At 46.0% G+C, this 20,369-nt stretch overlaps 7 protein-coding genes across 7 annotated transcripts; 4 read left to right on the forward strand and 3 right to left on the reverse strand.

Moving 5' to 3' along the window:
* Positions 1-3,240: 3,240 nt before the first annotated feature.
* Positions 3,241-4,956, forward strand: PPTG_12794 (hypothetical protein; the record flags this gene model as incomplete). Its single annotated transcript, XM_008909483.1, has 2 exons — positions 3,241-3,496; positions 4,541-4,956. The coding sequence occupies 2 exons, from the start codon at positions 3,241-3,243 to the stop codon at positions 4,954-4,956; spliced, it is 672 nt and encodes a 223-aa protein (XP_008907731.1).
* Positions 4,957-7,812: 2,856 nt separating this feature from the next.
* Positions 7,813-8,213, forward strand: PPTG_23264 (hypothetical protein; the record flags this gene model as incomplete). The annotated part of the gene is made up of 2 exons (XM_008909484.1): positions 7,813-8,052; positions 8,172-8,213. 2 exons carry the CDS (start codon positions 7,813-7,815, stop codon positions 8,211-8,213), a joined length of 282 nt encoding a protein of 93 aa, XP_008907732.1.
* Positions 8,214-10,549: 2,336 nt separating this feature from the next.
* On the reverse strand, positions 10,550-10,738 carry PPTG_23265 (hypothetical protein; the record flags this gene model as incomplete). The annotated part of the gene is made up of 1 exon (XM_008909485.1): positions 10,550-10,738. The coding sequence occupies one exon, from the start codon at positions 10,736-10,738 to the stop codon at positions 10,550-10,552; it is 189 nt and encodes a 62-aa protein (XP_008907733.1).
* A 3,753-nt stretch (positions 10,739-14,491) lies between these two features.
* Positions 14,492-15,217, reverse strand: PPTG_12795 (hypothetical protein; the record flags this gene model as incomplete). The annotated part of the gene is made up of 1 exon (XM_008909486.1): positions 14,492-15,217. The coding sequence occupies one exon, from the start codon at positions 15,215-15,217 to the stop codon at positions 14,492-14,494; it is 726 nt and encodes a 241-aa protein (XP_008907734.1).
* Positions 15,218-15,268: 51 nt separating this feature from the next.
* PPTG_12796 (hypothetical protein) lies at positions 15,269-15,685 on the forward strand (the record flags this gene model as incomplete). The annotated part of the gene is made up of 2 exons (XM_008909487.1): positions 15,269-15,278; positions 15,348-15,685. The coding sequence occupies 2 exons, from the start codon at positions 15,269-15,271 to the stop codon at positions 15,683-15,685; spliced, it is 348 nt and encodes a 115-aa protein (XP_008907735.1).
* Positions 15,686-16,019: 334 nt separating this feature from the next.
* On the forward strand, positions 16,020-16,361 carry PPTG_12797 (hypothetical protein; the record flags this gene model as incomplete). Its single annotated transcript, XM_008909488.1, has 1 exon — positions 16,020-16,361. One exon carries the CDS (start codon positions 16,020-16,022, stop codon positions 16,359-16,361), a length of 342 nt encoding a protein of 113 aa, XP_008907736.1.
* Positions 16,362-17,144: 783 nt separating this feature from the next.
* Positions 17,145-17,589, reverse strand: PPTG_12798 (hypothetical protein; the record flags this gene model as incomplete). The annotated part of the gene is made up of 1 exon (XM_008909489.1): positions 17,145-17,589. The coding sequence occupies one exon, from the start codon at positions 17,587-17,589 to the stop codon at positions 17,266-17,268; it is 324 nt and encodes a 107-aa protein (XP_008907737.1). The 3' UTR covers positions 17,145-17,265.
* Between the last annotated feature and the right edge of the window lie 2,780 nt (positions 17,590-20,369).

The raw sequence follows: 20,369 nt of genomic DNA on the forward strand, positions 1-20,369 counted from the left end.
TTGTTCGCAGAAGCCAATTGTCACTTCACCACACAAAGATCTCTTTTGACAGGCTGCTGTTCAAGAATGCCGTCTGCACATCAAGTTGAAGATGATCCCAGCCGAGTTGAACAGTCAAAGCCAGAATGGCTCGGATTGAGTCATGACGAACGACGGGGCTGAAGGTCTCTGTATAGTCCACTCCATACTGCTGCGTGAATCCTTTGGCTACTACCGGGCTTTGTACTTGTCCAAGGATCCGTTTGCGAGGGTCTTACGACGAAATACCCACTTGGCTTGCACAGGACGTACGGTCGCTGGAGGAAACATTTCTTCGTAGGTGCAATTGTGTCTCAAACTGTCCAGCTCTGCGTTGATAGCTTGGCACCACGGTTCGCATCCGGACGAGACATGGCTTCTTGCAGCGTGAGTGGGTCTTGGGGTTCACTCACCAATGTCATTTCCTCCGCGTTGTGCGACTCCTCAAATTCGTGCCTGCGAACACTTTTCTTCTTGATACGATTGCTGCGGCAAACAACTTGCTTCTCCATGCGGGGGTCAACGATGTGCTGCCTCTGTTCTTCTCCGGCAGCCGATGTATCATGTTTGGAAGGTTCCATTTCCACGTCTTCTTGTACTGTATCCAGCCCAACCAGCACATTTTCACTGGTTGGATCAGGCTGTGTCGCTGCTGGCAGCTCTCCCTCTAGTGTCACCAACTTATTTTTAGGGACTTGAGACTCGAAGAAGACTGCCGTAAGTGATATGACGACCTGTCCGAGACCGCCTCGTCCGCTCAGTACCGAGAAGCGATACCCACCGTTATTCTCGTAACCGATAAAGACTCCTTTCGCCGTTTTGGCATCCAGCTTCTGCCGCTGCAATTTGGGGAGCAGCACTTCAGAATCACAGCCAAAAGACTCGCAGCTTGCTCAGCACTAGCATACGCCCCGTCAGTGCTTCGATAGGTGTCGCCCTAGCTAGTGCTTTAGTCGGGTAGCGATTTCAAATGCACGCTGCGGCCAAAACCGCGTCGCTCCGGAATCGCTTGTCCATCCCAGCTGCCTGAAGCATGGATCGCGCCATTTCGATGACAACACGGTTGCTCCGCTCAACTTTGCCGTTCTGCTGCGGCGCGTATGGTATGCTGAACTCTTGTGCAATCCGGTTCTCGTTGCAGAACTCGGCTATTTCCCCACCAACGTACTCAGCAGTGTTGTTGCTCTTCAGTACATACACTTTTGCCTTCGGGACCGCTACCTTCAAGTTTGCAATGCATTCACGGAATGTTGCTGGGTAGCTGAGCTTTTGTCTTTCACTGGAAAACCCGCAGCTAAATGGTAGGGCTCGATCATCATACTTACCAAGCCGATGTCGTTTTCATTGGCCCCACATAGTCGATTGCGATCAGGACTTGTCTGCGCTTAAGTTTTCGTGGTTTCTTCGATAAGAAAGGTAGATTGGCTAATTTCCCAGCTGCGCAAGCCTCAAAGGGACGCAGTTGCTTGTCGCGCGCTGTCACACCACCATGTTTCAGCACTTTCGTCAAGTCTCGAACGTTTAAATGTCCGAGCATGGTGCGCCAGAGGGATAAGGCGTTCAGTCGCTCGCTAGACACGTATCCCACTTCAGCATTACGTATAGTACTGGGCACCTCCACAACATACAGACCACTGCTTCGTCGAGTTGCTACCAGCTTGGACTTGCCGCTAGTAATCACGCATCGCTTATGATCAAACGTGGCCGTAAGCGCTGCAGTTCCGACCTTGCTAAGACTGACGATACTGCGTTGCGGCCCAGGCACAAAGAGGACGTGATCCAAAGTGCACATTCCGCCAGTAGCCAGTAGCAAGCGCGCTTTCCCCCGATGCGTCGCGTTTAGCTTCATCCCATTAGCCGTAGTAACGACAACGTTTGTGTCCATCTTGCTCAGCCCAGACAGTAGTACATGCGCGCCCGTCATGTGACTCGATGAGCCAGAGTCGATTATCCTATCGGCTCCCGCTGAGTCCGAGATAGAACTCACATGAAAGCCAAAACCGTTCTCTGCGCCACCGCTGTTACCTTGGCTGTTGTTCCCACCGCCAGATGTACTGATGAGTCGCTTCTTCGACTTGCATTCGTTCTTGAAGTGATCACGCTTCCCACAGTTGAATCACCCTTCTTCACACCTGTCTTCCCGTGCGTGGGCGCCGTAAAGGCACTACCGCCACGCACTGCTGGTACACCACTCCGCTTTCCACGTTGTGTTTGGGTCGCACGGGGCCTTGCCTCGGCGGCCGCTTTAATCAGAAGCTCATCGATCGTAGTGCATGTCTCCAGCGAGCATACGTAGCCATTCCAGTCGGGCCCAAGGCTTTGTAGAAAGTTACTCTTCTTCTCATAATCACTGAGGGATACCTTATAGCACTCCGATTCTGCCAACATCAAGCGGGGTTGCTTGATGTGCTCCAGCATGTCACCACCGACATCGATGTTGATAGACAGATACTCTCCCTTAAGTGATCCGACTGTCGTGTCGCACACATGGCGATACGTCTTCTGCAGCGCTTTCAGCATGGCCTGCGGATGCGGTAAGTCCGCAACCAACGCGGCTTGATACTCAGTCAGTGCCGACAGAATGATGGTCATGGCGATTTTCTGCTGCAATTGCAGCTGATGTAGCGATCGCTCCCTTTGCTGTAACGGACGATCTGCTTGGCCGGTCTCCTCATTCTCGAGTTGCAACGATGTTGGTGCCGGCTTCAACACAGCACGTCACACATCCTTCACTTCCAAATACAGCTGGGGCTGCCGCGCCCAGACGCAGTATCCCGTTCCGTCGAACTTGCGGAGCTTGGTCGTGAAGGCGGTCGTGGTGTTGGCGTTTGCACTCATAACCTTTTGGAACTTGGTATGTGAGTCGAACCCGGAGAAATGAGAAGTGAGTAGAATTGAGATTTATGCATAAGCCGTTGAGCGACCGCTTCCTGTGTGCAGCCCTCGAGCTTCCTGTTCAACGCCTGACCTCCTTGAAGCTGAACTACGAGTTGCTCTAGACTGATGACGTAGATACCGTAGTACGTCAAGATGACGCGTATCCAATGTGCAGCACTGTACTTTCAGAGTAGCACGCTCCGACAAAGGCAGCTCTTGTTTCAGGATATCCACAGGCACTGCAGCTTCATCTATGGATGACATTTACAATGCTACACGGGAGCGACAGGACGTTACGTCGGCGATCAGTCCAGTTGATCGTCACGTTCGGCGCAAACTGCCGGAATGGTGGGTATATCCCTTCCTAGGCAGAAGCAGGCGTGGTTACAAGCTCGAGAAGAGCTTCGTCAGGTGCAGATCGTGACTGTAAAACAGGGTTTGAGTCTTACTCCGAGTCTCTACTTCGGCACGCGGCGATGCACGTACAGCACAGTCGTGTCCGTGGTTACAACAGCTTTACCACTGCCAAGATATGATCCGTTAGGCCAACAAACCTGCGCTACTACCATGCCTAATGATGCCTCTCGATGGGCTGAAGAGCGTGCGAGAGAAACTCTGACTTGAATAAAGCAGTTTGACGACAACCAGAACGGCGAATCTGAAACTCGACCACCATACGCGCCAGCGAAGGCGATCCCTACTTAGCAACAGCAAACGCTCGCTGGTTCGAGAGCAACTTTATGATGGCACTGCACAGCTCTCGACGGGAACGAGCACGGCGGGAGTATGAGGCGGCGTTTGCGATTCCTATGTTGGACCTCGGAGTTCGGAGTTTCTTTTGTTGTATTAAGCAAAATACAGAATGATCAAAACCAAAAACTAAAGACAAATACAAAGGAGACCTTCACCAGAGCTACACTTCAGGTTGTTGGCAGCTGGTTGAGGGTCACGAATCAGAATACACCTTAGCATTCACCGTTGATGGCAACAAATGAACTCAAAGGTTGGTAGAGCCTTCGAGTCCTCAGACTCTCTCAGCAACTGATGAGAACATTACATCCTCCCCGGGTTTATCTGCGCCCGCGCGTTGACGAAGTACGTTGTTGTATCTTTGCCTTAAGACCTCTGAACAGCGTATCCCAGTAACTGACATGCTTGATATCGTTCTCAAATTCCCACGAATTCTCAGTCTCCGGCAAATCAACCCATGAGCACAGGTACTGCTTCCGACGACCTCAGCGACGCTGATCCAAGAGCTCTTGAATCACGTACACTCTTCACCGGCTTCACCATACATTCGAGGTGCACTCTTTGTAATCTGGCGGCGACGGAAAATTTCCGAAACGTCGAGGGATAGCTTCAGTTGGTCAACGTTGAAAGTAGCATGTCGTCCACGGGCTAGATAACGATGGGGAAGTGACACCCGATACGCATTTTCTCCAAAACACTGTTCCACTGGAAACGGTCCGTACCACTTGGGCAGAAGCTTGTTGCAAGCTGGATCACGCCCTGGGTCGTAGTCGGGCTGTCCCAGTTCACTATTAAGAACTCGTGAATCCACGTACACCAAATCACCTTGCTTAAACCGCACTTGTTGTCGTCCACGATTGTAGTAACGGGCTTGACGCTCTTGAGCTAACCGCAGGTTCCGTTGAGCAAAAGAAGAACAAGGATTGGGTGAACATTCGACAAGGGCTGCAGCGTCAGGAGGAACGAGTTTGTGTCAAGTATGATCTTCTTGATGGTGTACTGGTGGTGAAAGGTCAAGATGCTGTACGAGTATTGCGGATTCCTCAAGTGTATTCGATTTTGCTTCGGGTGATGCATGACTTTCATGATGCTGCTGTGGTTGCCCATCCTGGAGTTGAACGCACCATGGTAGCGATGCGGCAATACTTCTGGTGGCCTGGGATGCGAGAGCATATCGCGCAATACTTTGCGACTTGTGAAGCGTGTGTTCGTCATAAATCTGGATCTCGTCGTCGCAAAGGCTTGCTCCAGTCGCTTCCTATTCCTGATCACTGCTGGCAGCATGTTACTACAGAGCTCATCCAGCATTAACGAGATGGAAGGCCATGGTTGAGGCTACTCCGATGCTTTGTCACTTCGATACAAATCTACAGGCTGTAGCTATTATTTATAACAGTAGAGAAAGCGATACTAACTCTTCTACAGACTCAGATCTCCATTATAATCTGTTCGTGGGGTGACCCATTCGGATCGTGACTCGGCACTCCACGTTGGCCTTGCAATCAAATCGTCCGACCTACAAGGAAGTATGGGATAGTGGACATTCCTGCTCTCGCCGTGGACGTTGGAGACTGCGAAGTATTCGAAAGGAGAAGTTGAGATCCTGGGAGTTCTTGCTGCAAGTATTACACTTAGATCCCAGGTGAACAAATTTCTAAAAAGGATCGCACCAAGAAAGGATCGCAAGTGTCCTACACAGACTCGAATCCCGATGGTAAGACGGGATGAAGTTCTGTACGTGGTAAGTTTCGATTAATCTGCTCATTTAAAGCATGCTTACAGTACGACCCTGTGGAGGCTACCTCAGTGGGCAGTGGTGAAAGATAGAGCCGCCTATGCCGAAGGCCTCATGGTCTATGAGGCAGAGTGACATGAGCTCTGGTTGGCCAAATCCGCTAAGTGAGATTAATCAGAAACAATTGGTGATCTCTGGAGATTCGAACATAGCGATCAGGCATGTACGAGGTGAGCTCAACTGCGAGGTACCTGGATTGACGTTGCTAAGGATGAAGGTATTGAATCGAGTACAAAAGCGATCCGATAACGATTTGGTACATGTCAAGCAGGACCGGAACTCCAGTGCAGACAGCGTAGCGAGTCTGGTGCTACAAACCAAAGTGGGATTGACGTAGAAGAGGTTTCCTACTGTCAAGGTCTCAATGGCTCGACCTGGCAATCCAACAGCGCAGATCTCTGCCGTAACCACTCGAGCTAAAGCAAGGCCGACATCTATATCCCAGAATTGACAAGAAGAATTTGAGAGAGGACTTCGAAATGATCGGATCCGGAGGGCACATGACGAGGAGGAATGGATCTCGATACCAAATCCTATAGTTTTGTAGCTGCTGATTACGAGGCTAATCTGAATAATCTGCTCTTCTACTGTCCATCGACGAAGCGTACTGACGAAGAGCGCGATGGATTGATCTGATTGATACTACCAGAAGCTTTGCGTCAGTATATCCTACCTCAATATCATTCCGGTTTCGAGGGTAGACACTAGTCACACGGCCGCACATATCAGAGAAGGAGAGATCGGTTCTCCTGGAGTTGGCTGTACAATTGCATGCAGCGGTATGACGGTGAATGCGTGGATTGAGACGGCCAAAGGGCGACCCATGCTCTCGGGCGAAACGAAAGGGAATGTCTAAGCAACGTGTCCTTCCGAGATCATCGCCATGAACCATATCCCTTCGTTATCCAGGTTCTACAAAGGTTGTTGTTCTGGCTATATCTGTTCAAGGAGTATATGAATGCGAAAGCCAATGAATCCATATTAACTCAGATTATGTGACGTGCTCGCGATTTGGGAGCTGAAACTCCCGAAAACCAACGTGTATTGATCAGTGTTGGTTGCTTTGATGCAGATTGTAAAGTGAGCTATCTATTCTACCTCGGCAGTCCAGGGGATGTCGCCTTTGTAACTTCTACTGACTGCACCCAACTGCAACCAGTAACAACATCTGTGTCCTTGCTTGTCTTCTGCGGCAGTAACTGCAGGATGAACAATGAGCCTTGTTGCAGATCTGCTTAACTAAAGCCGAACAGTGAGCCTGCCAACTACGTTGGCTGCGGGTTGGAGGAGCTGTCGTAAGATGTGAGCTTGATACCATCACACTGTCCCCCCAAGCTTTCCAACGACGTATTTGCTGCCTCCTCTAACTTCATGATCGTTGACTAGTCGAATTTATCTTGTCGCATTTGGGCATAGCCAGTCCATTAACTTCAACGCGTTGAAGTGTTTCAGGTAGCTCTCCATAAGATTTGTAACAATCAGCTTCGACCCAATCAGACCACGTAGATCCGTATTTCAACCAATCATAGAGTCGAAAAGGTATAATGTTGAATTATATTATCATTAGGCATTCGATCGCGCTGAAACTTGCTAATCATATCCACTAATACCATATCCAAATGCTCCATTGGTATCGTAAACCAGAACGTTGTCATTCGCTGATAAATGCAATCACCTCACCAACTCGATCATCGTTTTTCGAAGGGTATAGCCATTGCTTTGGTTATGTTACACTTAGAGCGCTGGTGCTTTTTGTTATCAATAGCACTCATCACGGTGCGTAAGAAAAGGTCATCTTTTGAGCTCGTAGCGTATTTTAAGACAAGCTGAGGAACATCTTCACTCATCGTCTTAATAGGTTCCCAGCAGTCTTCGAGGCCAAATTGACACAAAAATGTAGTGATAAACCGAATCCATAAAACATTCTATTTGCTTGTTGTTCTCTTGGTATTCCCTCTTGGATATCTGATGATCTGCGTTTTGGCTGCCTCCTGGGCAAGTTTTATACTGTTTTAACTCGTGGACGTTACCAATTGTACAAACGAATCCTTAGAAAAGACAGGGTAGTCACTCTTCTTCTTGAACTCACGAAATGTCCCCGGCGATTGCACTGCTGATGTTAAGTCCTCTTGAGTCCATTGACTTCGACACGCCCACAAAGAGAAAATGTGTGGCTAGCAATCCTGCGAGAGTTCGTGACCAATACCTATATCCCTTAACTATCAGATATGGACAAGCCGACTCCAAAATATGCTCAACGTTCAGCTACGGCTAAATGTTGAGCGAGATAACATCGATCGAGTTGCAGTAGCGTGGAATGAATCCGTTGAGGACTGTTCATACCGAAAGGTTACATTACAACTTTAATCTCAATGGAGCGAACGTTCGGAGCCAATGACATACCACCCAAGGCACGCATCGTGATGGGAGTATACCTTACTACTCTAAGCAAGGAAAGACGCCTCCGCTACAACACGATACAGCGCATTAAGAAGCTATTTCAGATTAGTCGGACCGCCATCGAGGGCATATGGGTCCTACGGGACAACCCCGCTGGGATTGGGCAGCCTCGTCGACCGTACCCTTCCCGGAAGACCCACCTCAGCGCCAAGGTTGGCAAGGGAGTTGCTGAGATGCCACCGTGTCAGCGCGGATCACAGCATCCCACGGTCAACTCTACCACCGCTACTTCTGTTTTTTTTTGTTAACTCAAGTCGCTTGGTTTAACTAGGATGCTTCGCTTTGGGCTGGGAGGATTGTGAAAATGGAGTAAAAGTAACTTGTTTAATCATCTTAATGCATGCGAATGATGGTTCACGTACATTGTTCTGTTCTCAACGAGGAGAGTCATTATAAACCAAAAGTTTTACGACACTATATATAGGTGTGTGTGTGTGTGTATTTTTAAGGAAGATCGCTATACACAATTTGTACCCAAGTTTCAATGAAACGTCGCGGTGAACTCACTGCCAGTGCTCGTTCTCTCTTGAGTTGTTCAGGCGGTCTGTGGGTTGAATAGCTTGACGAAATGTTGCAGATCTCGGTGCTGGCATCCGCTCCAGCCACAGCGACAATGGAACCACTGTTTGGTCCCGTAAGAAATAGTAACATCTTCCCCCGGGAAAACATCCTGTAGTGTCATCGCCACCATGATGAGATGGCCACCAGTTTGAACGTTATGAAACGGCAACAGGGGTTGAGCGAGTAATTGATGAAACGAAGCTTTCCATTACGTGCATCGCGCCAATCCCCACGTATTTATATGTTGTCGTTCGAGTCCTCAACTGCATTCTGTAAGACTGGTTAAACCGACCATGATTATCCAGCGGACAGAACAGCTGCAGCTGACCCATCTATTCGCCAATCACGTCGCCAGCCGAAATTAGCGCCGTGGCCGTTAAACCTAGCTCGTCTGTGCGAGCATTGCAACTTATCACCAACGCTCTGCTTTCTTGAAATGCATTGCCGCACCCGCCCCAAAAAGAGCAGTTGTACTCGGGTGCACAACTGACTATTGTGAACATTAACCCAGGTCATCGCGTTGTCCCTGCCATCACATTCACACCCAGGGCCCATGCAAACACCAACACTATCCACACGAAATTTTAGCCGGCTGGGGTGGGGTTGAATGCGTCCTCAAAAATGGGACATCTGCTGGCCATTCGAGCTCATCCCGTTTGGTGATGGACGGGAAGTCAGGGAACTACTAGAGCTACTAGACAAAAATGCTAACCCCACTAGACAGTACCAAAAACATGGCACATGAGTTGGTAACAGTAAATATAAATAGATTACCATAAACTATTAAAATTTTAAATGCGCATACCTTATCTCTAGCCTCTACAGCTGACATCGACTGTCATCTCCACGTAACCCACTTAAAAGCTGTATCGATTATCTATCTCTTCTTCAGTATCAACGCCAAGATTATGTAAATGTCCGAGAACTTCACTAGGCCTTGGACCTAGGAATACAGGAGCTGTAAGTGAGCTGTTGTGGTCTAGTGGAATTCTGGACGCTGTTGCCTCCGATCGTTCGAAGGATGACAAAAGTCTTGGTGTTCCAGATATTCCAAGTCCTTTCATGTGTGATTTCATATATTGTTTGTTGTTCGCGCGTCGTGTTTCGATGTCAGGCTCAAATACCATTGCACGAGGTGGCTCAGGCTCTGTAAATCTATAAATCATCCAATGAGCGTGAAAGTCGGATTTTTGTAGAGACTTCCCTCCTGTTGAAGCTCTTGAAGGCGGTGTGGGCACGGCAACCCTGTCGCATGGGTAAAAACTTTTGCTGCATACGTTCGTGACGGGCCAAGTAAGAATACTCCAGCATCTGAGTAAAGGATAGCGATGTAACGTTTTAACGACGTCAGCGAACATAATTCCACATAAAGTTTTAGGAATCCTGACACTTTCATCCGATACAGCATCTCGATGATCTTTAATGGAATTTCGCCAACACAAGTTTATTGCGTGATATATATTTTTTTAGGAAATCACCTCTGGATAATAGCCAATCTTTTTGGGCTGAGTGGTAACCCTAAACGCGTGATGTTGCTTATATATCAAAGTGAACATGACGATCAATCCAGCAACACACGAAACGCATTTTTCACATGTCTAGCCACACCCTGTCTACATACTGTGCCTCTCTTGGTCATTGCCGATGCTGTTGCTGATGAAATATTTCGTATTCATTTGCTGTTGATGCTTTCGTAAGTATGCGAAAGGTTTCACAATATTCGTCGATCTTAACTGAATCTTCAACTTTGTCCTTCCTCCGTTTTTTTAGATTGTTTTTTTTAAGATGACGTGTTGTAGACTGCACCTACTTGATTTTCGAATCGAACGGCATTGATGCCAATTGGCTTGAGGCGATCGGCCTCATTTTTGGTATTAGAAGTCCTGTGTTGTGTAGTGTCGGCTCGGGTATTTCCAAACTCACAAAATTGCTGAGTTTGAGTACTTGCTGTACGAGTGTCATCTCTTTGAGTTTCGCGAGCATGTTTTCGAGCATCCATGAGTATATGCTAAACCCACAATATAACAGGAACTCCGGAAAAAATAGTTTCCAACGCATTCATCAAAGCGATATCACAGTCTGTCATAATCACCTGAGGATACGAAATCTTCTCAAGGTCCATACCGTCTTCAATTCAGTGAGCGCCCACGTGTAGTTGCCACCAGTCTCAATACGGATGAAACTCTGCGCTAAATGATTCGTAGTGTTCATACCCGTCACACCAATCATGTTCAAAAGTGGCATATCGACCGCATATGTCTTAAAGGTGCAGTCCATAAGTACGACATCAACTTTTTCCTTAAAAATAGTGCCAGCTTTCTGGAGAGCAAAAAAAAAAAAACAGATGCGTAAGTTGTTAAAGAGAATCATCTTTGTGAGTCGAGTAGTGATCGTCTCCCAGTAGCCTATTCAAAAGGTATTCAACTCTTGATCTGTCTTTATCAGCAGACGAATGTCTTTTTGCATGTCTAATATTGGAGATGTCTTTCATTACGATAGCCAAACTTGGATTTCCTTCCAAAATGCGGGTCATCGTTCGGGATGGCTTAATACCCAGTTGAGCGTCTTGTACAATCGATTCTCTAATTACTGTTGTATTCTCTGCTTTGCGGTGTTCGGGATGCGAAGAAGGGCCCATTGAGGGCCTGTGGTTGTGCCATAATTCACTTCCATTAAAGTTTCGGTGCCATCGAAAGGACTCGTCATAGTGAAGATATCATGCATTCGTGTCGCGGTTAAGATACAAATTAATTTTTATTTCACAACCACATTTTGGGGACGCCGAATTTTGTCGACGCTTTGCAGCTTTTCTTGCTTTGATGGTGGGTTTAAACACTCCATATCTGTCACAAGCAAATATGACTCGATATTTAACTTTGTTTCTATCTGGGACCGATCGCTCAATCACAAGAGCATAGCCATAACCTCTTGCAAAGTTGCTCACCCTATTTTTAGCAACTATTTAGCACGCTCTGGAGACGAAAACGCTTGTGTGGGGGGAACTTGAAACAAAATACTTATTGGATTGTGTATGAACGGAAGAAGACACTAGAGCAACAGGCCGTCCATTCACTGCTGCTGCAGTCGAACAAACAGATTGAGGATAGGGCGTTTCTTGGGCACTAGCAATATCAGTATCAGAGTTGGAGCCCGAATCAGAGGATATACCACCGTTGCTCATGTTGTAGTTACTCAAGTCTTTCAAACTTTTTGTGTGTCTCTTGCTGTTTAATTCTGGCATTATTTTTTTCTGGGAGGTCGCGAATTCCTTTTGCGAACTGCTCACGACGGGTTTGAGCGAAAATTGAACTGTTCGCGAGTTGGTAAGTGCGAATGTTGCGTAGCTGTTGTTGCCCTTGGGGGTCTTTGTCGGATCTAATTTTCCATGTTGTAATCAGTAACTCTCGTGTGTCGAGCGCTAACGCGTATCTATCATCATCAGGATCAATGGACAGTATGCGAGCTTGAACGATGCTGTCACCTCTGCCTGTACCCCCATAGCCTAGTGAATGGTATGATATATAGCCACCTGCACGTAACGTCTACTTTCCAAACTCAGCGATGAAATCCTTTACAGCAGGTAGTTCGTGAGCTTTTATTATGACAGCATCCAAGGATCCTCGGCGAATTGGAGCGAGATGCTTGACTAAGAGTTGAAGTACGAGAAAGCGTAATCTATATCTACTGCTATCAACTCGTGTGCCATGTTTTTGGTACTCTCTAGTGGGGTTAGCATTTTTGTCTAGTGGCTCTAGTAGTTCCCGGGAAGGCACCGACCACTGGAACCGGGGCGAGCTGTTCTGCGACTCCGGTAAGAATCACCGTCAGAGAGTGAGCAATGGGGGCCCAATTGTGGCCAATGCATCCGAGTCATAGGTAGCGGACTCGAAGTATTCCGCGTACTACCGAGGCACGGGAGGCTCAAGCGGTCTGGCTTTGTCGCTTGAGCTCTCACATTGAGGAGTCCATGGGATGCCCCAGCTTATTGCAGGTAAGATCCGGGGTTGTCGCTGGTCAACTCCAGAAAACCAGGACTTGAGGACAATAGCGGCGTCAGCTGAAGCAATCTCGGTGACAGATCGATTTGGTGACGTCTCCGGCAAATTGATCCTCTTTACCTGTGTCTTACTTGGTGTTGTTGTTAATGATGTGCCTCGTTCCGGATTCTCGAAGGAAATCTTAAAGTGGCGACACTAGTGCCATTGACCATACACGCGAGTAGCTTCAACCGAGAAGGTGTACCAGCAAATGGTACAGTACCAGAATTTGGTACTGAGATATAGTCCCAGATACAATAACAGATATAATAACCGGTACTATTACCATAATGGAGAAGCAACTTGATCATTATTCTCTAAAGAGGCTTTTAGCATTAGTCACAGAAAAAAACTAAATATTAACCCACCAAAAAAACACTATTATTCTCTTGAAGACTGATCATTATTCGTATGGACTCGAACTCCTGGCTTATTTCGCAACAATATTAAATACATGAATACTATAGTGACATTATAAAATTGTTAGAATACAGGTTTTGTTTACATATAGCTGTGATAACGACCCAAAATAGATGCGACGAGTTTTAGATGATTATGCTTGGATATTTTATTAATCCATAAATGGTAAACGAACTCAAACTCGCTGTAAACGTGGACGATTAATCGAAAGCAGAATACTTGAGATAGAGAAAGACTTAACTATATCGGTAGTTGAGCCCAAAGTCACTTTGCTGTAACCTGTGCGTGTGATCTGCTGTCAACACAGCTATTTGGGGGTAGTTCTACATCAAGAGTAGGCGGCATGAAACAACGCAAACAAAACCCAGTATCATTTCATTTTGGTTGAGTGGTGTTTGAACAATACTACGAACTGAGGAAACACTTCAGACTACACAGTTCCAAATCCAAAAAAATGAATATTTAAAGAATAAGACGTTTGTTAACCCTTTCGTGGTCAATGGGGGCATTTTTCCCCCTTTGGAGGGCGTATCCTTGAGTACCGCTCGTGTCACCCACGAATGGGGGCAAAATTCCCCTTTTCGTTATTTTTGTGTGTTCGACAAGGCGGATTCGCCCTTTCTACTTGAACTACAAGGATTTGCAGAAGATTTGCTGTAGTACCGTAGTTTATGATAGGGGGCAAAATGCCCCCTTTGATGGCCTTATGACTTGACCTTCTATACTACTATCAAGCCAGGTCAAAAGTACCCGCTCGCGAAAGGGTTAATAGTGTTAGAGAACGAGACTAAATATTCGTAAATAAATTATATAATACAATGAATGGTATAAAACTTTAACGTGTTAGTATAGGTATACGCACGAGGCCATAATAGTACAAAGTACATTGTACCTATGGATTGTACTGACCAACTTGGAGATTAGACTTTATCGAGATTGTTATAAAGTGATAAATAGTTTGTATTCTTAAATGAAATATTTAAAGTAACCAAAAAATAGTTTTAGGAAATATATTAAAGTAACCAATAAATGGGTTAGAGAAAACAATTATTTTTACGGTAATCAATATAAAAATGATTAAATAAGGGTGTAATCCCGCCGAAGCGAAGCAAAGGCGATTAAGACCTTAGCAATAGCGCCCAATCATGAATTACCACCGTGTAGCGGCGGTGCTCGGCTAGTGGTCACCAAGTGTATCCATCGAATCCAAGCGTGGACCCACCGAACAGCGACCCTCGTGGTTCCATAAAAGTCACGATCATTACTCCGCAGAAGGATCGCAGTCGTCAACCCTAGAAAAGACACTTAATTAAATCTTTTTGCCCGAGCTTTTATTCTGTATTCTACAGAAGAAGCCAATATCTTGGTTTCAAAATACTTTAAAGCCCTATCGCGCTTGGTGGCTAAAAAACGGTCAAGTTCTGAATAAAGCAGCAGCGAACGTGGACATAGCGCCCACAGTGTATTCATTAGCTACAGAATTTGCGATCTTCTATTGGTGCATTTCTGAGTAAAACATGGCCAAAAACCTGCAATTGACTAAAAACTCGTTCATCGTGATACTATTGCTAACCTAAACTAAACTCAGTCTTCTTCTCTCTCTTTTCGTTTGCGGGATCTGACCTTCTTTTTCAGTCCAGGAGGAATCGCTTTGCCGTCGTTCCAGGCCTCGTGTCAGATCTCTTAGCAGGTGTGTGTGTGTGTTCCCCTCCTCCTTGCGTCGAATACTGTCGCACAGCGGTACTCGACCGCCAAACGCAGCACTGCATTCCTGACAAAAGTAGCTGGACTCATACGACTTTGCGTTCTTGTCAGCAAACGCAGAGCGCACCTTGCATAGATATTGGGGTCGCTTGTGCTGTTTTCCGGATGAATAGAACTCGTCCGTGTTGACCAGGACGTGCGCTCGCCTTGGAATAGGTACACTGACCAGGTCTTCCGTGTTCATGTGTCTTTCGAAATTGATCGGTTGAAGGGATAGCAACTGGTTGTGCATGCTGCGTAGATGATCAGCATGGGTGGGCGGAGATACTCCTCTTTTCTTGAGAGTGATGCAGTGAACAATGTAACCTTTTACTATAGCCATATCTACAATGCACAGGAATAGCTGCTTGTAGTACTGCGGAGCGAGATGCACTTCTGAATACTGTACCGCTGCAGTCTCCGTTGATCGGGAATTGGTTGCAAGGCGCGATTGAATGCCGTGCTGAACCGAGACAAAGGAGTCTACACTGTTCGAATCTCGAAGCACCAGTCGACTCATAATCACAGCGTGGGCCCCGAAGAGTACACCTGTCATGCGGAGACACGCAAAATCGAATCACCAGGGAACAAGCGTGTTACCAAGACAATGTGGCAAGGTAAAAGAAACATGCTTTACTGATATTATGTGTACTGAGGTATGTTCTACCTCTTAAAATCTTTTGTAGGTGGTTCGAAACGCAAAATAATCTTGTGCTACCTGAAAGAAGTATCTGGCAAGCTGCTTCAACAGAAGGATGTGGAGAACATGATCGCTGAGATGCGTCGCGAGACGTACACTTCATCAGATGACAACGTTCGAGTGTCCCAGTTGTTGCAGGACTTTGGAGAGGGACCGGGGAACGCAGTAAGAATTTTTCGCGATTCTGCAACAAGTCTCACAAGCTGTATCACCTTCCAGACCGCGCACATGAGGAGGATGGCGAGGAAGTTCCCAGAGGCTCTATGCATTGATGCTACACATGGAACTAATCGCAACAGGTGCGAGACCGATGAAGACCGATGATATCTACCTATAGTTCAATTTTTAATGTTAAGATTACCGATGTTTGGTGATACTATCACAAAAAATGAATACTTGGTTATATATTCACCATTTACTAACTGGTTTTTTTTCGTGATGCTAACAGATATCGTCTCTTCAGTTTTATGATTACTTCTTGTCGTGGTGTCAACCTAAGATAGTGACTGTTGTCTACCCTATTTACCTCCAAATGGCAGACGTGGAAAGAAGGAGTGGATTTATCGACACTAGCGAACGCATCTTCAGCCAAATGCAAGCGAATCGGATCGACTTATATTAACGTGTCGTTCCCCACTGGTGTGATATCATCTTTGACATGGAGCGGCACACAGTATGGACATATGACCCTTTTCACAGAGAGGATTTTCTAAGCAAGGTGGAAGACATATTCGAGAGTCGATTTGGACCCATTATGGCTAGTGTGATGGAAGTTAAAAATTTCCCAGGCTGTCTACAAGAAGACGGTTATAGCTGCGGACTATTGGTTGTTCTCTGGTTCGAACATTACATGTCTATCGCTCGAGCTACTCCACCCGACCAGAGCATTCCTGTTACTCGCGGCAACAAAATGCACCCCGACGAGCTGATGTACATGCGTTTCAAGCATTTTTCCAACGTATTTGATCGCGTAGTGGCAGACGCAGACATCCACCAATAATGCGTGAATATATGTTGAGTGTAAGGAGAGAGTTTATTACGAGAAGATGACAACAATACCAGTGCTTCCAATGCTGGTGCTGTGGTGCAGTACATGTATACGCTAAAGGCAAGAGATCTGCATTGAGTGTATCACGCAATTTGAAACACTTTTCTCTAAATACCGCATCAATACCGGTAGCAACCCCACCATATTATCCGCCGTTTTGTCCATTCTTTAACGAAAAACTGGGTGACAGTAGGGAGAGCCTTTCAGAAATGGCCAGTTGAAAATATACCGTATTCCCTATTGGCTTGCCGATAGGCATTTGCATGATTTGTATTGGTCAGCCTTCAGATTATCAGAAATGATTTTCATTGAATATAACTTTATGATGTAGAATTTGCAACAAATTCTATTCAAAAATTTAATGAGCATTTTAGTTGGATCAGTCTCTAAGCCAATTAAGCAATATCTAGACAGCTTTTAAGGCTTCGATACTTCCTTATACCGAATAAAGGTGTATGCTACTCTTTTTCCGAACATTTGTTGTTCACTAGGGCTCTATTCTGTTACGACCTGTTGTTGCCGTTGTGACATAACAATAAAAAAAATGTTGATAATAAGAAATTGCACTTTGTCTACAAGAATATAAAGTTTGACGGTACGAACAAGGCTGTGCTCTGATTAGTAACTCGCTACCGTCAGTAAACGGTTCCGTCGCCAAGCACATCAGGAGTACGGTATTTCCAAAATCTTCTCATGACCAAGCTTAAATTGTATTCCTTTACTAGAAAGTTGTCCAGAATGACCTCGTCATGACTTTTTCGCACTGTCAGAGGGTAGCTTCAGACTCTCTCTTTGCAGCTGAGGCTACTTTCCCGGGCTTCTATACGACGCGAGGACTTGAGAGCTGAACCACCTTTTACTTGTTACTTTTATTCGCAGCATTTTTGATCAATCGGACCAAGTTGGCCTTTTCGACGAGTTTTTTAATGTCCGCAGAATCTGGCCTTGGGATGATTTTGTTGACACTCGTGCCTGCTGACTTGAAGACCCCACCGTACCCGTTCCCCGTGCTCTGGACAACTTCTTGGCCAGCGACTCGAAGGGATCTCTTGGCCTGGGCCGCAGAGTCAGGAGATATCTGCGACAATAGCCCAGACTCGTTGGGATGAGGGAACGCTGTGGCGGCGCTGCTGTGAGCCCAAGCAGCAAAGACAAGAGCGATGTAGAATAGACTGCGCATGGATGTCTAGAGAGGGGTGTCCAATGGAAGGAAGGGCCTTGTGGTCCTGAAAGAAAAACGTGAAATGACTGCTGGATGGCGTGGCTTTACAGTACCAGAGAACGAGCGTGTCGCTCTGAGGGGTGCGCGCAAATACTTGCTCTGTCTGATTCAAATGTAAACATTAACAGCTGTATGCAGTGCACTCGATGGGGAGTAGTACATAGACTTCTAGAAAACTACGTAGTATATGCTCAAATTTTCTTTAAACCACCACCCTCTAGAAGAAGCTTAATGAGTAGCACCCCAGACCCCGACATAAAAAAATGCACTGGAGAGTACAGCTAGTCGTTCGTTGGAGGAGTCATTACTGGTCACTGGGTTCGCCTACGCAAATGCTGTGCCGCCTCGCTCGAGTTTACTTCAGTTACTCTCCTCTTTAAAAGCGAATTATTTACTATCCATGCGAATTCTGTTCATATTTCATATTACAATATTCAGATTTGAAAGAAGAAAGTTCATGTATATAATGTAATGCACTATATAGATTAACTTTCTTCTTTTAATGCTGGCAGTGGTTTTCCAAGCATCTCTCGCAATCGGTGGCAAGCTGCCATTTTTTTCGTTTGCTTAATCTGCCATGGTGGTAGTGATTTTGCAACCATCTCACTTAAAGTGGGCTAAGTAATCGCTCCTTCGAGAGTGCCATCGGCAGTCTTGCCGTACATATATATTAAGTACTGGATACGGTAGAGTATTTTTTTGAGGAGAGTTTGAGTAACTTTACTTAAGTAGTAGTAACGTTTCTGTCAGATACAGTAAGCAATTATAACTAATAACTTGTAAGTATGTGTTGTCAAGCCGTCAGGACAGCTGCCAATGCTATAGCATTGGGGTCTGTTGTCACATAAGCTTGAAATGCGGACAGTACAGTACCTGTGCCGCGAGATTTGCTCCGGGAACTTGTGTAGTATTGTTGTGTTTCTTACTTTTAGAAACGTTTACGTGCTCGAGTAGTTTCTTTTTGATACGGTGGTGCTCCTTACCTTGTTCTCCTTGGTAATGACCGTCAACCCAAAAGATCTCAACTGAAGTACGATACCTCTGGACCAAGGACTCCCGGAAAATATCGTATCTTAATATCAAAACAGACTTCACCGGGAATTAGATCTAGTGCGCTTCTGACAGCTGCTATTGTTTACTCTTTGTTTACGTCATGTTTGATTCAAACGTAAACAAAAAATAAACAATAGCAGCTATCAGATAGCTCTAGATGCGATACTTTTGTCGTCCGATCGCCGTCGAAAATGCTGCTTAAATTGACATATGCACTCATAACCTCCCCTCGGCGTCTTCAAGTTTCACCCCCGCTGCAACTTCTCTATGTATCTCGACAGCTCATCACACTGATGGCAAGAGGTCTACGACTTGAACGCTGCGTCTCTGCGATGTCTGCCTACCTTTAGACGATGGAGACGGTATTAATGACGAGCGAAATATGTGCGGCTCAAAGCCACTCATGATATATTGTAAATCTTAATAATAAACATAACTTTGAAATTCCTATAGTGGTGCCAATGCCAGAATAGAGGACCAAATCTGAATACGGTAATACAGGAAAAATACCTGGTTTTAAATACTCATTTGATTTTCGCAATAAAAAGTCATCAGATCAACAACCTAGGACTTTCTATTGGACAGTACAGCCATGTACTGAACGTATTATTGCGACAATCAGTTTCATGGTCTGCTTGAGCAGATGCTTTCATTTCGACCGTTCGTTGAATGGTCAGAGATTGCAAATTGTGAACCGTAGGTGTTAAAGCGAGGAAACGTAGGTGAAATGACAATCCATGTTGGTCGCGTGCCAGACGCGTTTCGGCCCCTGCAGAGGCCTCTTCAGTGGCTTTACCAAAAGGAAAGTGAGGCTATTCTACCAGGTATTCTACCAACAATCAATCCTAACCAGTCGATATTCTACGGGATACGGCGTAATTACACGAGACGTAAACAATCTCGTAAAAAGCTCAGTACCTACGAATTGGTACTTCAACAGTAGGCATACAATAAGTGGCACAGTCAATCCCGAGGTTCTCGATCAGCTACATTAGGGGGTGTCAGACTTGATCAAAATCCAAAAATAATCACATGCCATTTCGCCCCAAATCACATGTGTTTTCCCGGCAAATAGCATATCATTTCATAATTACCCACCTCTGGAGGTGGGTAATTATGAGTAAAAGGTGCGGGAAAATGAATTCCCGTAAACATGTTCTCTTCTTCTTTCCTCGCCAAAAGGAAACATCTCGCGTGCGCTGCATTGCCTTCGTCTATCCAAGACGATACATGTGCTGCTCACCCAAACGGGAATGTCGTCACAGCGTTAGCGGCATAAATCTCCGTGCTGCAACTCCTCCACGATCGTAACACTACAGAGCACATTGCTACTACAGGAGGACGGTCAGCTAGCAGCCAAGCTGGACGACGTCATGTACCTAATTGACGGTCTTCTGAAGCCTGTTAGGACACCTAGAGCGCGTCTGGCGCAGACTCGCAGCGTCCTGGAGCTGGTGCAATTAGTACTAGACCCTCACATTTTACAGGCCGTGGAACTATCCAGTCAACGCCTCAATGTCCGCAACAAACTCAAGCTGCTGCTAGAGAGACTTAAGGACACAAGCGATGAGATGTCTCGACTCTCGTTGAGTGTGCTGGTTTATTTCTTGTCAAAAAGTGACGACACTAAGGATGCTCAGGTGATTGCAGCAATTGTCCATGCACTTAAGCAGGAGAACGAGCAG

Source organism: Phytophthora parasitica (assembly GCF_000247585.1).
Source record: "Phytophthora parasitica INRA-310 unplaced genomic scaffold supercont2.34, whole genome shotgun sequence".
NCBI lineage: Eukaryota > Oomycota > Peronosporomycetes > Peronosporales > Peronosporaceae > Phytophthora > Phytophthora nicotianae.